General features: G+C 40.4%; 1 protein-coding gene across 3 annotated transcripts in view; it reads right to left on the bottom strand.

Moving 5' to 3' along the window:
* Positions 1-5635: 5635 nt before the first annotated feature.
* Positions 5636-16179, bottom strand: part of TRERF1 (transcriptional regulating factor 1) — a 92265-nt gene continuing 81721 nt past the window's right edge. For all 3 annotated transcript variants that reach the window (XM_032216285.1, XM_032216284.1, XM_032216283.1), the window contains 3 exons: positions 15771-15971; positions 14116-14324; positions 5636-11276 (listed from right to left, as the gene is read on the bottom strand). In XM_032216285.1, the coding sequence (XP_032072176.1) occupies positions 10955-11276; positions 14116-14324; positions 15771-15971 (732 nt within the window). In that variant the 3' untranslated portion in view covers positions 5636-10954. The remainder of the gene's footprint in view (positions 11277-14115; positions 14325-15770; positions 15972-16179) is intronic.

Consider the following 16179-nt stretch of genomic DNA (forward strand, 5'->3'; position numbering starts at 1 on the left):
GACAGCCTAGAGCGTCGGTTTCGGCCTCAGGAAACCGACTTATAAAAGTGAAAGTAGGGGGCGGTAAGTCCTCCTTGGTCCGCCGGAAAGGTTTTTCTACGCCGTTTTCGAGCTCTCATCTCTTTCAAGAAAAGACGGTGTAAAAAAAGATCCATTGACGCAAAGAGCCCCAGTTACTTTGCTTTCCAAAGCTGATGAGGGACTATTGTTAATTATTATTATTATTTTTGCAAATACGTCCAGGAGAAATAAACCTGCACTGCAGGGACTGTCAATACAAACCTTTCTGAAGTGGGGCGAGGCTTGAGAGACGCACCGCACTGTGACCAGGTTGAGGGACTGCCGCCTATAGACAGCGGGGCAGCGCTACTCAAGGTTGGATGACAGTCCTAGAGAATAGAATGGAATAGGAATAGAAATATAATTCTTTATTGGCCAAGTATGATTGGACACACAAGGAATTTGTCTTTGGTGCACATTCCAACAAATCTCTCCGAGAAGGGGATGCTAAAAGGAAAGGGGACAGTGGGATCACCATTTTGCCACACGCAGAGACCGAATCCATAGTTTACTACGCCATGGTAGGGCAGCCTCGTGAGGTTACACGCCCCAACGCCCCGACTCCGGAGCAAGGACGAGGCTGCCTGCTGTTTCCGATCGCGCTTGATAATGGTGAAAGCAGCAGTGAAATCACTTTGTAGTATCGTAATCAAATTTCAGACCGGTCGCTAATCTTAACATCTTAATAAAAGGGCTGAATTATGCCGTAATCGACCGTGATTGGTGAAATGTTTCTATCAGGATTGTTCAACGCTGCTTTACAGTGTGCCGCCCTTGCATTTCCGCCCAGTTCTGAACCCAAAGCTTAACGCTCGGGTTACAGCGTAGAAGAAAAGGAAAGGAAATTGGCTAAGGTGGCGCTTCTACGGTCTGCTTGCCTCAGTCTCCCTCTCGCTGTTCGAGTTCGGCTGATAACGCTTGGATTCAACTCCCGTCCAATTGCGGGAGTGCTTTGTGCAAGCGATCGGTTTTAATCATGTGAACGCGAGGATCCAAAGCAGTCAGTAGATCACAAAACTTGATCAACTGTCTTTCTGTGTAAGAGACGGGCGCCCACGAAGAGTTCGAGCACACGACACCGGAAGAAGGTGGAGCAGAAAACCGCCAGCTGCGTTTATGGAACCCTTCCAGTAACTTTAGAAAAACACGTCAAACGTTCAATATTTTTCACACTTAAGCAACTTTTAAGATGTGTGAATTTATGCTCTAGAATTCCCCAGCCAGCATTCTGGGAGTTTTTAAGGCTGCAAGGTTTAGGTTCCTTATTCACAAAATCATGAGGACCTTCTTTATGTTTTAATTCATTAAAAATACTTTTGATCCTTAATTTTACTTTTTCAATTAACTAGCTCCCTCATTAAGCGCTATATATACGTGTGTGTGTGTGTGTGTGTGTATGTATTCATTCTGTGCACCTCAAAATGCTGTGTGTATTGGAATTGGGATATATGTTGTATTTGTGCTGATAAATAAATAAAGGGAGACTAGTATAGATCTATTTCAAGCTATTTAGCTCTCATCAGCTAGCCATACCCTTACTGGGAATCGAACCTGTGCTGTATTGCATCTTAGGCAGATGTGTTAACCACTAAGCCACAGAGTTCAACTCCTTATCAGCCAAGCCAGGGTAAAAGGTATCTATTTAGAGTTACAACCCCCGGTATGCCTAAATATGGAAGGAAGATCACTACTTCCGTTCTCTGTCCTTCGGCTCGTCACAAGAGATCATCCAGACAGAAACCCAATATTTTTACTTTAGTTATTAAGATTACAGATCTATACTAGTCTCCCTTTATTTATTTATCAGCACAAATACAACAAATGTAACAAAAAGGCAACAGTAAAAATATTGGGTTTTTGTCTGGATGGTCTCTTGTGACGAGCCGAAGGACAGAGAATGGAAGTAACCGGGGGTTTAAAAATAAATAAATAAATAAATAAATAAATAAATAAATATGTTGTATTTGTGCTGATAAATAAATAAAGGGATGAGGTTGAGATTATATATATATATATATATATATATATATATATATATATATATATATATATATATATATATATAATCTCAACCTCATCCCTTTATATATATATATATACATATATATATATACATACATACATATATATATACATACCGTATTTATCGGCGTATAACACGCACCGGCGTATAACACGCACCCCCCATTTTAACACAAAAATTTGAGTAAAAATTTTTTTCATTAAAAATAAATGACTTGGAAGCTCGGAACTTAATGTTGGATTAAAATTTATAACATTAGAACATGAATTATAACATTAACTCCTCTTAAAAGGCAAATATGAAATGAAAAAACACCTCTTTGAGCAAAAAAACTTAATCAGAATCACTGCTTTTTGGAAAACCAAAAACCTCTTCCTCATCTTCACTCTCTCCCTCTTTTTTCCCTTCCTTCCCCCTTCCTCTTGCCTATCAACTTCATCCTCTTTGTCTTTCTGCTCTTTCCCTCTCTTCCCCTTTTCTTCCTACCTCCTTCCTTCTCCCTCCCTTCTTCTTTTTCTTCCTTTCTTCTTCCATGTTCCTCCTTCTCCTTCCATTCTTTCTCCTTCCATCCATCTTTTCTCCTTCCATCTTCTCCCCCCCTCCCTTCTTCTTTTCCTCCCCCCTCCCTCCTTCCTTCCTCTCCTTCCCTTTCTCACACACAGGAAGGGGAGGGGGGCTATCTAGTCGCTTTCACAGCATAATTTCTTTATCTAACTTTTAAAAAACAGTGTGCAAATCAAACGAGATTTTCGTAACCTGCGAAGCACCAAGTTATATTATGTTGTTACAAATTCGCAGCTACTCCATTCTTTCTGATAGGGAACTACATTTCCCAAGATGCCTCAGGTCCTCAAAGCGCTGAACGCAGCTTTGCAATTGACTCCAGCGAGGCCTGGCAGCCGCCGGCTGGGGTGGTTGTCAGGGCGATGCGGAGCGGACGCGCCGTTTGTTACTGCTTCCAGCAATCAAGACGGACAAGGGAAGCGACTGAAACGGACGCTGGCCGCAGGAGAGCGAGGCTGCTGCCAGCCGTTTTACCTTGCGCAGCGAATTTGACTGGGTCCCGGGGCTTCTGCCGGGTGGCAGAAGCCCGGGACCCAGTCAAATTCGCTGCGCAAAGTGAAACGGCCGGCAGCAGCCTCGCTCTCCTGCTGCGGCTTCTGTTTCAGTAGGGAAGAAAACTTCCTTTCGCTTCCCGAATTTGACTGGGTCCCGGGGCTTCTGCCGGGCGGCAGAAGCCCGGGAAGCGAAAGGAAGTTTTCTTCCCTATTGAAACAGAAGCCGCAGCAGGAGAGCAGGGCTGCTGCCGGCCGTTTCACCTTGCGCAGCGAATTTGACTGGGTCCCGGGCTTCTGCCACCCGGAGTATCGGCGTATAACACGCAGGCAGGGTTTAAGCTTGCAATTTTAGTTTTAAAACTGCGTGTTATACACCGATAAATACGGTATATACATACACACACACATATATACATATATACATATACTAATTCCAATACACACAGCATTTTGAGGTGCACAGGCCAAAACTGTTACATAATCCTGTATAGATCTGTCGACAATTGAGATCAGTTGGTAAGGTGGTTTATGAGAGGTGCTTGTAGAAGAATGTTTGGGTTCCTTGGCCTTGGAAGTTTGAGGGTAGATGGAAGTAGGATGCAGAGAGAAAAGAGGTGAGGAACTGAGGTGGGTTGCTCCTCGTTCGGCCCGGTTCAGCCGAACCAGTAGTGGCGGCAGTGGGAGGCTCTGCCCACCTGCCTGGATGCTTTTGCGCATGTGCAGAAGTGTTGCACGTGCATGCGAGCACACCAACATGAGTGAACTGGTAGTAAACCACTAGCAACCCACCGATATACATTGAGGGTGCAATTGGCAGTTGAAGTTACAGCAGCAGTCTGGTAGGCTGCGTTAAAAAAAGATGGGATTGTTGACTGACAACTGTCCTACCATCTAGTCCTTTGTATTTGCCCCTGAAGCCAGATCACTGGATGGTTGGTAACCCTGGGTTCCTGCTGCTGCTGCTTCTGAATAAAAGATTGGCTTGTAATAAGCCTGACCCACACATACACATGATCTATTAATGAATGAGATGGCTGACTTCATCTGAAGTGGTGTAGAAATTCCTGCCTAAGCAGGGGGTTGGACAAGAAGACCTCCAAGGTCCCTTCCAACTCTATTATTCTATATTCTCTTTTTTATGACTTGTTGCATATACTGAGACCTAGTGGGCCAAAGAGGAGAGGGTATAAGTTCACTTGGGCTTCATGACTGCAGCGATTGGCTATGGGGGAAATGGGGTGATGGTTGTCATCTGGGGCTCTGCTTCAGAAATAATTGGATGTGAGACCCTTTTGGCTGAAGCTGGGTTCAAAGGAACCATTGAACTGCTGCACTGCCCTCTCTCCTATGCAGCTTCATCCCTGTCCAAACCACTGCACTCCAGTGCAGTGAAACAGTGGTGGGTTGCAGTTGGTACACCCTGGTACGGGGGTAATGGAGCCTGCCCGGAGCACCGGATACCATTCCGGTACGGTGCTCTGGAGGGCCCGCCCGCCCGCCTGAGCTCCTTATCGGTCTTTTAAGTCTTTGGTGCTTCTGCGCATGGCACATACAGCACCTGTGCAATGCTCCGCTGAGCAGCTGGAGCGTTGCAGAGGCTTGCAGAGGCGCTAAGATGCATGCGTGCGTCCATGTGGATGCTGCCGGGCCCGTTACAACTGATCTGGAACCCACCACTGCAGTGAAATCCCAAGGCTGATAGTGCTTTGGTATTTTAACTTCCTCCCAAGTGAGCTGAAATCAGTAGCAGTTCAGGAGTTCATGGTCACCCTTAATCTGACACAATAATTGAAGGCACAACACAATTAAGGTTACACATTATTTTGTTTGAATAATTAAAAGGTAGAGGTGAAAGACATTACTATAGGAAAGGTCAATTTTTGCCTTGTTGGTGCTACTTTCCCTTCTCCTGGAAAGTAGAGCCTTTAGACTTAAATCACCCCAAGTGACGTTAAATTTGGAGGGAGCTTGGGATTTTCCCTGAAGATCTGCTTGGTCATTTGGGTGTGGTTTTAAGTCTGGAATAACCAAATTATGGGGGCCTTGAATCAAATTGTTTTTGTAGGACTTCTCGCTGTACAATATAGCATTGTTTACTATATAGCTATAGTAAATGAAGCCCAAGTGTGAGTTCTGTTGGCAAAAGGCAAAGAGCAAGATGTAACAAATAGGTTCTGGAATCCTTTTTGTTTGCTTTAGCAACAATGGCCATACTTCACTATGTATGTGTGTATTGGAATTTGAATCACACGACTGGAGGGAAGAGGGCTTAGATTGGTGTACAGTATTTAATAATTTTCTGAGTTTCTGGCCTATTGTCTCCTCCCTAAGGATGCAGTAGGGAATTACCGTATTCTTTTTCTAACCAACTTCAAACTCTCTTTTGGACTGCCCCTATTTATATCAAAATTTGATCCTGTTCAGGTTCAGAAAAGTACCGTGTTAACTCCTTTATTTTCACTATTCCGCAGTTTGAAAATATGAAACCAAAAAACAAAATGCTGATTCTTTTATTTAAAAGATTTTTTTCCATCACATGAACATTTTTTAAACAAAGTATCTCTTATCAAAAGTATAAAATACTGTTTCTCCCTGCAAACTCTTACAGAATCCCTTTGATTTTACAATTGCCTGTCAAAAAAAAGCTATATAATCTATACACAGTACTTGCTTTTAATTATGTACCAGGTACAATGCATGCTTCATTCTATCTCATCAGAGAAAAAGGAAATTGCCCCCTCCCATGTAATATATTATGAAATTAAGAATTTAGTGCAAACCTGACCCTATTACATCCTGAAATTAAATCACATGCAACTCAGGTGTAATTAAGCCATAACAGGCAAACATTTTATTATAAAACAAAATAATAAAAAATGCTAAATGTTTTTAAACCAAATATTTTTACACTACACTATACCTCAGAAATTTACAACTTTTTGTAACAATCAATCAGCAGTTAAATACTTCTGAAAATAAGATTTTTTCATTAAAATATATTTTCCTTTTTTCTTAGGTTATGTGCACTTTTTAACTAATTTGTTACTGAAATTACTGTGATAAACACAAAATTTCAGTAATAGAACCTCCCCACACACAGACTTTCTGGCAAAATATTGAAGCATATCTCAACAACATTTTTATAGAAGTACCAATATACTTTCAAGGATTTTTTGAGATTCCTTTAGGGTAAAATATGTATTTTATGACATCTCTGTATATCCAGAATAATTGCTTTATATAATTTAAAATGAAACCATGCATTATCAGGTTCACCATGAATTAGTCCAAAGATCAATTGCAATACCGTCAATTTTACTAATACCTTCCAGTACATTGTAAGAATACAATCCAATGGCACTAGTGTGGTTATAAATCTAAAGAAATAATCAGGAACAATTTTATATTAGAGCCTTATTCTAAGGAAACCTAGAAATTTATAAAATCTTGAAAGAGCCTCCAAGTATGCTGGACTATAATTTTCACACTGGATGAAAATTTTGAGACACAGTCTCACCTCATCTGATGGACGTAGTTTGTGGAACACTAAAACCTAATTTTATTTAGATGAATAATGGCCTGATGCTTAATGAAGATAATGACCGGCTTCTTAATGAAGGTTAAAAAATTTGCCTTATAGTTTTATATGAAAATAATATAGATCAGCTTGGAATTATCTATTGTGTGCTTTGCACTTTTATCAAAGTGAAAAAATGGGCAGAACCATTTTGGGGGATTGGTTTATCCCACTCATGCTGGGTCTATGGCAGATCCATCAGCCAATGAATTTCAGCTGGTGGGATCCAGAAGAGCCTTTTCTGTTATGGCCTCTGCTCTTTGGAACATCTTGCCATAGGAGATAATATCCACCTCTTTTCTTTAAGCCTATAAAGGAAAAGCCTTAAAACCTGACTATGCCAGCTGGCATGAGGTCCTGAAGATGGTTGATGCATCAACAGGACAGGCAAACCCACCTCTCCAAACTCATGTTTTTCAATTTGCTTTGATGTTTGTAATTTTAATCTGCTTTTATATTTATAATTGTCAGATATTTGTATATTTTATCTTACTGCCACTCGGAGTCACCTTGAACTGCAAGATGGGTGGCAAGTAAATTTGATAATAATAATAATATTTTAAAAATAGCAGACAAAGCAGATAATAATAAGATCTGGCAATGGTCAAGAGTACAATGCATTGAAAGCCAGAGTTGAGAAGACAGTAACAGATAGTAAAACCTGTTTCTGCAAAGAAACTGAGGAAACAATGGATCACCTGTTTAGCTGCTGCAAGAAGACTGCACAGGTTAACTACAAACAACCTCATGACAAAGTAACAACAATGGCAATGAATGATCTGAAAAAAATACCATTTACTTGCTTGCCTGCAAGCAAGGACTGATGGGACCATAAAAAAAAGAAAGTAATAGAAAATGAAAAAGCTTTGGGACCTTAGAATTCAAACAAATGGGCAAAAAGACAGAAAGAAATCTGAATTTCAATATTACCGAAGTGAAAACTGTTAAAACATTAATTGCGGCTTTGTATTTTGGTCATATAATTAAAATGAGAATCTTAGAACATAAACACAATATAGGTGCTCCCAAACTTGGGTAATGTTATTGGGCTTATTTTTAGTTTCAAACCTGCCACACCCCAGACATAACAACTGTCTCTAACAGAGATCCCCAACCTCTGGGCCTTTACCACTATCAACCATCCACATCTGCCAATCCCTGGTCCTTGGGAAAGCCTCGATAGGTTAAAAGGAAAAGGGAAAAAAAGCCAAAACCAATATGAAGATTTGCTCAACTACACAATGAATCATATTAATCAACTCTCTTCAATTTCTTTGTTAAAGATTCAATACACATCAGAAGAAGAAACCAGTGGTGGGATTCAAATAATTTAACAACCAGTTTTCTGCCCTAATGATTTCTTCAAACAACCAGTTCACCAAACTGCTCAAAAAGCTAAGAACAGATTCTACTGAAGTAATGCGAACTGGCTGAATCCCACCACTGGAAAGAAACCCATCAGATTGCTTGCACTTTATATCCTACTGACTAGTGAAAGGAAACTTGGTATTACGGATAATTTCAACTTGGCTACTTTTCATGTGGTGCGTGTAATCTATAATTGGGCACAGAACTGATTTGAACACAGTAATTATCACAAATAGAACAATTATGGATAGCCATGGTTAGCAAAGCTTTGAAGAGTAGGAACGTTAGATTTGGCCACATAAAATTGACTTTCACAAAAGGTATCTTTAAGACTATTAAATTATCAAATACTAAGATCTGGCTCCCAAGAAAATATCCATGATTATGCAAACAGAATAATTTTATGCTGACATATAATTTTGAACTCTTTATTCACTGATAAATTATGCTAGAGAATTATATTAAAAACTGAACCCACTCCTGATGTTGAAAGAGTTGCTTAGCTAGGATATTCCAAACCTGACCATACTGATCCATCTAATCATTCTCAAACACAACAGGAAAGGAAGAGTTGGGGAAGATTTTGATCATTATTGGTTTAGCACAAGATTATCATAAAACACTACTCTGTGTATATTAAAAACTAATGTAACAAAATCAGGAAAGGGAAGAAACAACCACAATTACTGTACTGGATGAGATTAAATTTGTACTTAAATTTGCAGCCTCGTGTATTGCTAAAATAGCAACATAAAAACAAAATGGAAAGAAATCTGAATTTCAAAATAGTTATTAAAGTGAAAACTGTTAGAACATTAATTATGGCTATGCATTTTAATTGTATAATTAAAATGAGAAGCTTAACACATAAAACAATGTAGGTCTTCCAAACTTTAACCTAAGACTGTCTACTGTTGACCTCATTCCATTCCTAAGAGGTCTGTAAGGGGTGTGGCATAAGCGCACCAGTGTGCCTACCACCCAGGGGTGGGTAGCTGCTGGTGTTACTGCTGGTTCGCAACCCGTGCACAACATGCACACGTGTGCACAGTTCTCTGTAAATTGTTCTGCATGCATGCACAGAACAATTTACAGAGAACTGCGCATACACAGTCACTTAAATCCAAAATGGCGGCGCCCACGCGGCAGCGAGGGAACTGGTTCGAGTTATTTTTAGTTTCAAACCTGTGAGTCTATAAAAGACAATTGGCAGGCATAAAATGTACAGTGTTCAATACATTTACACTAAACTCGTGAACAAATTATATTGGCAGTTTTAAACTCTTTGGCAATCACCAAAACCTGCATGGTTCCATCTAGGTTATGCGCACACTTTCATGATGATATATAATTCAATTTACAAAAGTGAATGGAACTGCATCAAAGTCTGCGTAGAACTGCATATGTACATTCTGCAGCCACTGAGACACAGTAGCCACATAATTTAATTATATATATATATATATATATATATATATGTATGTATGTATGTATGTATGTATGTATGTATGTATTTGGAGGAGGACATTTTTCTCCTCGTTTTTCTGTGAGAAAACTTTTGACTTGCCCCTTTTCAGGAAAACATTGCTGTGAAGCTAAATATAGCATATTGTACCTATACTTTCAAAGACACCTTTTTAGTAACTGGTTTACTGTACAAATTGCCTATACTTCACTACATCAATTATTAATTTACATTCAATTCAGGAATCTTATATGAAAAGGTGGTGAGTTGACTTCAGCCATTCTGTCACTCTAAAATCAAAAATCTATCTATAATCTCTTAGATATTCCCACATTCAGTGATGCTGTTCCTTCTGAATCTCCTAAATTGGAAGCCCAGAAGTATGGATTATGACTATGGAAATTCTTCAAAAGAAACAATTGTATACATATTAAATTTGGTGATAATAAAAACTTTTGCTGGGAGGAATGTTCTAGTCCAGAGGTGTCAAACACGTGGCCTGTGGGCGAGATCCGGCCAACGATAGGATGTGGAGTTGACTGCTGTCACAGAGACAGTGAGGGACCGGCCTCTGCTGCCTTAGGCATGGCTATGCCCACCCAGCTAGCCACAACAAGCAGGCCATGCACTTCCCGGTGCCCCAAGGACAAACAAAATCCCGATGCGGCCCACGACAGGATCTAGTCTGACACCTATAATCTAGTCATTCTTTCTGATTTCATGGTTGTTTCTTCCTTTCAGAACCAAGTAAAGCAGAACAGGATATATTGCTATTAATCAGCCTGTGTTCAAGCAAACAGAACATCCATTAAAATCTTGTTAGGAAAGGCAATCAAGATCTCCTCAGAATTTTCATTTGGTGTCAAACGTTTGGTGTGAGAGTAAATAATTGAATTGGATTATCTTGATTATAGGCCCAAGGAGAAGGACCATATTACATTGCTGTTGCCCTAGTCCAAAATCGCCAGATACAAACAAGTTATTCCATGTCCATCTTGGATTGAAGATGCAGGTATCACTGACTTGTTTTTGCCGTCTCACGGTCCTATTGCAGGCTTTTTTGAAGCCAGAATTAACAAATGTGAACAAAAGAAAGTCTCCTGAGGAATTGAAAGAATATGATGTTTCTTTTAAAAGTTTTAAGATATATGGATTTTTCAGAATATTTGATTCCAATATATTACACAAGATTCCTTTAGAATGCAACAATTCCCCTCCACTTTTAAAAAAGAAAACAAAAGAAAGAATATCACAAGACAGATGTGTTCGGCCAGTTCTGGATTTAAAAGAATTCAGCTATAGAAACAGTTTAAAATAAAAGGGAAGTAAGAAATATAGCCTTTTCACTGGAGGAAACTGATTTCAACTGGTATCAGTAATGTTACAGACGTGGCTCATTTTGTCTACAGTTCAACATCATCCTGAAGCAACTCTGATTCTCCTTCAACCAATAAGATGCTGGGGTTCATCACTTCATCACTGTCAATTACTTCACCCAGTTCCTGTACAACATCGTTGCCAAGTTCGTCTCCCTGTTCGACTTGCTTTATCAAGTCTAAATGATCCAGGGGGATCAAGCTGTGCCCTGGTGATTCAGCAGTCCTTGCAATTGTGGCTGCCATTTCGGCTGCAACGGCAGCCTTCTGAGCTTTCTGCCTCTGTTGTTCTTCCTGCTGGCGGTGGGTCTTCATATGAGCATTGCGGCTTTTGATTTTGAAAAATATCCTATACAATATGAAAAGGGAGGGGACAAAAGGGAATCTATATAAATTACAGAGGTATATTACATTTTCTCCAAGAATTACATCTCTGAGAAAGAAGAGGCTGATCCTTCACTGCTGATCAGATACAGGTAATTCCCGATTATAAGCATTCCCTTATCAAACATTTGAAGTTACGCAATAAGCGGCCCCTAGCATTTGTGAGCAAGTTCCTAAATTATGAATCATGCAGCACCATGGTAGTTGTTCATCCTCACGAACAACCACAGAGGCGCTGCAACATTCATCCTGTACACAGCCAGCCGAAATGGAGTTTCTGAGGGGCAGATCCAGGGGCTGGATCCAGAAGCTCCATTTTGGCCTGCAATGGGCTGGGGGAGTTCTCTGGATGCCTGAACGGAGTTTCTGAGGGGTGGATCCACCCCTCAGAAGCTCCATTTCATCTGACAACCTGCTGGCAAGGCCTGCGGAGGCCCAAATAAAACTGCAGAGGGGCGCACACAGATGAGAGGCTAGAGAGGAGACTGCTTGCTAGATCTTCACAAGGTAAGTGATCCGGCATGGCGGGGGGGAAGGAGTAATTGTGAGGTATTTCAGTGTAATTTGTAATTTTAATAGATTTGTATGCCGCCCAATCCCGAAGGACTCCGGGCGGCTTACATAAAAGCAGTTTAAAAATATTAAAAAAAGATTTAAAAATACAAGACAGAGACTTAAAAAACAAAACACAACGCACACTCAGTTTTAATGGGGCTGGAGTTCAATCAAGATCAACAGCCCCAGGCCTGCCGGAACAGCCAGGTCTTAACAGACTTACGGAAAGCCAAGAGAGTGGGGACGGTCCGGATCTCAGGGGGGAGATCGTTCCAAAGGGCCGGGGCAGCAACAGAGAAGGCTCTCCCCCGAGGAACCGCCAGATGGCACTGCATAGCCGACGGTACCCAGAGAAGGCCCTCCCTGTGCGATCTTATTGGGCGCTGGGATGTATATTGCAGGAGGCGGTCATGGAGATATCCAGGTCCTAGGCCATGTAGGGCTTTAAAAGTGATAACCAGCACCTTGAAGCGTGTCTGGAGACTGATAGGAAGCCAGTGGAGCTCACGGAGGATAGGTGTAACGTGGGTGTACCTAGGTACACCCAGTATCGCTCGCGCAGTTGTGTTCTGGACCAACTGTACTCTCCGAACACTCTTCAGGGGCAGCCCCATGTAGAGCGCGTGGGCCACTCCATGGCCTTCCATACCCTGAAATACTTCATGTGCACTTAATGAGCCTTGCATTCGATTAACGAAATGCGTGGGCGAAAGAAGGGAGTGATCCCGTTCAAGGTACGAGATTCACTGCCACAAATCTTCGGGTTACGAATGGAATGGGCAGACTCCATTACATTCATAACTCAAGGACTACGTGCATTACAGAGAATGATTTAACAGGGTGGCAGAGAAGCATGTTCTTGAGATGTTACAGGCTACCATAAGCAAGAACGCATGGACTGTCTTGTTCAACTTCAAAACATTTGTTTCATGTACATCCCTAATCAGTAGTACTTCCCTAGGGATTTTGAAAGAGACCAGCAACAATTTCAATTCACAATTATTTCAAAACAACCCCCCCCTCCAAATTAAGCAATGGGAATTATTATTTGGGGGAGAAGTGATTCTATAAGGGACATAAATGGTTAAGAATACACACACACACACCGTATTTTTCGTAGCATAAGATGCACCTTTCCCCCCCCCCCTAAAAGAGTGAAAATTTGGTTGCATCTTATACACTGAATGTAGCCCCGCCCACCCATCGGCCCCCATCCTTTGGCTTCTGCCTCTCAGCAATTTACCTCCTTGCAGCAAATGGGGAAAATGGGGCTTGCAGAGGCAGCAATAGGCTATGGCAATCTCTGCAGCCTGAAAAAGCTGAATCTTCAAGGCCCTGCTGAAACTGAAAGTGAAACTTGCTGTTTGTTGCAAGGAGGCAAACTGCTGGGTGGAAGAGGCAGATTTTTTTTTCTAATCAGGCTAAACTGAAACAGGCTGTTTGCTGTTTGCTGCAAGGAGCAAGTCAATAACTATAAATGCCTATAGAATGTCCAAATTATTAGACTTATTTTTTAAAGCCTGCTTTATTATTCTAGGCAACTTAACAAAATGAATAAACTTCTTAAAATAAATGCTTGAACTGAAGGAGGCCCAGTGCTAGTATCTTCTTTTAAATAGCAGAGACTAATGTATACTTCCAGAAAGCGACATTAATTTTAACAGCATCTGTACAAGCATAGTCTGAAATGTAACACCACAGTGTATATCGTATGTACTGTTTGCTGTAAGGAAGCAAATTGCTGGGAGGCAGAGGCAGATTTTCCCCCCCTTGTTTTCCTCCCCAAAAGCTAGATGCAAAAATGGTTAAAGTAACATAATCCTGAGCAAATCTGTGGTATGCAGTAAATAAAAATTGTGGTTTGTAAACATTGGCTGGATTGACATGTTATGTTAAGCTAAAACCACATGATATACAGTATGAATTCCACCTCTACCTCAAGCCAAAAGAGGGTTAGGTTTGGTTTATGACACCTTAACACTGTCTAAATTCTACACATTATATTTTACCACTCTATTATACAGTGATTTGGAACAATCTTCTGCATCCTTATTGCCCTTTGTATATTTTAGGAGTACAATTCCCAGAGTTCCCAGCAAGTATGATTGGGTACCACACTGGTTAAGGCTGCATTAGAATTACTCTTATTCATTAAGGCAACTTCCTTACTTTGCTGGGGAGTGTTTTCCACTGAGTTTTCTACATAGAGCATCACAGATTCTAGTTTCTGTGTAGATATCTTTACTTACTTGCCACATTCTTTACAGGGGAAAATTGTAGGTGGATCTGTCTCACCACTTGTTGTGCTATGAGCTGGGGAACTCTTGACAGAGCAGTAGTCATTCTGAGAATTCGACTTTTGTTTTGTGCTAGAGCCACCACAGCGGTTTTTGACCACAGGATTTGTACCACCATGAATACGTGCATGGCCATTCAGGGCTTGTCTGGAAGTAAAGACCTAGAGGGCAAATAAAACAAAAATGGGTTTTCTGAATTAAAGTTAAAAAAAAAATCTGTAACAATGTGCCAGAGTTCTTCAAATGGTATCTTGCCTGTTTTCTTAATTTGACCGTGTAAATTGTATTGCATTATATTATATTTTATTACATTATATTTTACCACTATATAACAAGATAATTTGTTTTGAACTTTTTTATTTCTGACTGGCCAGTTATATGCCTGAAGACAGCTTCACCATGCATCCTCAGCACAGCTTTTGAACAGATTGTCATTTAGCTATCTTGGCTAACAGCTATGATCAAAACCACATATCTAGAGAGATCAACCATTCACACCTTCGTCAAGCCAAATGGCCAACGGTGTCTTTACAATAACTCTTGGGCTTCAGGAACATATTTGTGAAAATTTCTAAACTAATATCCATGACAGAAGAGATCCAAGTTTTACTTTACTTTTATTATTCGTAAGGTTAATCCCAGGCATAGGCTAAACCAATCATATGCAACTTTTTTTAGTTGCTTGGAGCCACATTCAACTTTGGAGGAAAGAAGGAAGAACAGAGCAGTTGATGAGAGAGAACTCTCTCTTAGCCTACTTGCCTTGGCCAACTTGTCACAGTCAACTCACCATGGCAAATTTGCAGCAGCCAACTCGCCAGGGTCAACTGACCGTGAGAAAACTCAACATGGCCAACTTGTCTCAGGACAACTTCTGTGGGACAATTCAACAATTCAATTTAATTATTTAAAATAATTAAACATTTATTTTAATTTTTGTCATTCACATTTTATTTTGTCCCTCCTTTGGCATCCTTTTTAAAATTATTTTATCTGTCTATTTCTTTAATATCTGATACAAGTTGGACTGTGTATGTGGCTGACTCAAAGACTCCCAATATGTTTTCATGGGTGAGGGTGGACTTGAACCTAGGTCTCTGGTGTTTTGCATCTGATATCTTAAGGTCTATGCCACTCTGGGCATCAATGTAAGAGATTTTGCATCCAACATCAATTACTGAATGCACACTGTGAAGTTAGAGAACTGCACAGTTTAGCTTTATCTGTAACCACACACTTCTGCATATGTGTATTAACATATTTGTAATATGATTGGTTGCAGTCCACCAGATGCTTAGCCTGGAGTTGGCAATTTTATCCACCTATCAAGTCCTTCCCAAGGGATAGGCAGGTGTTGTTATTTGATGGTGTTAAATTTATCACTGCAGATTGTAAGCTGGTCCAAGAAAAACTGCCTTTTGCAATTGACTGATGGCAATTTTGTCAATGCCTATGGTACTCCAGATGTTTTGGGATTGCATCCAAGGTACCTATTACTATTTTGTACTATCACTGCTTTGTTTAGCCACAGTTGATTCTTTTCTACTTACGGGTCTTTTTAGTTTATGACCTTATGTGTGTATTACTGTATTAACAATTACACTTACAGCCCCACAGTCTGGCATTTCACAGATAAAAGAGGTCGCAGGTAGCCCAAGGCCTGGCAGAGAGGGAGAGTTAATGGGTGATGCAACAGCAATAGACGGTGGGTCAGGGGAATTTTGAATTTCTGTATCTTCTTCTTTTACAGATGCTTTTTCTTCCTCAGTTTGCTCTTCAGCTTCCATTTCCTCATCTTCACCACTTGTCTAAAATTCAAAGACATGCTAGATGATAGTGGAGAAACTTTAACTGCCTATATATAGAGATGTTAAAGAAGGATTGAAGTAACTCATATGTACCTACAGATAATCCTTGATTTACCAGTTTGTTTTAGTGACTGTTCGAAATTAAGTGACTTGTGACCATTTTTCACATTTACGACCTTTGTAGTATCCCCATGGTCATGTGATCAAA

This window comes from Thamnophis elegans, chromosome 4 (genome assembly GCF_009769535.1).
Source record: "Thamnophis elegans isolate rThaEle1 chromosome 4, rThaEle1.pri, whole genome shotgun sequence".
Classification (NCBI taxonomy): domain Eukaryota; kingdom Metazoa; phylum Chordata; class Lepidosauria; order Squamata; family Colubridae; genus Thamnophis; species Thamnophis elegans.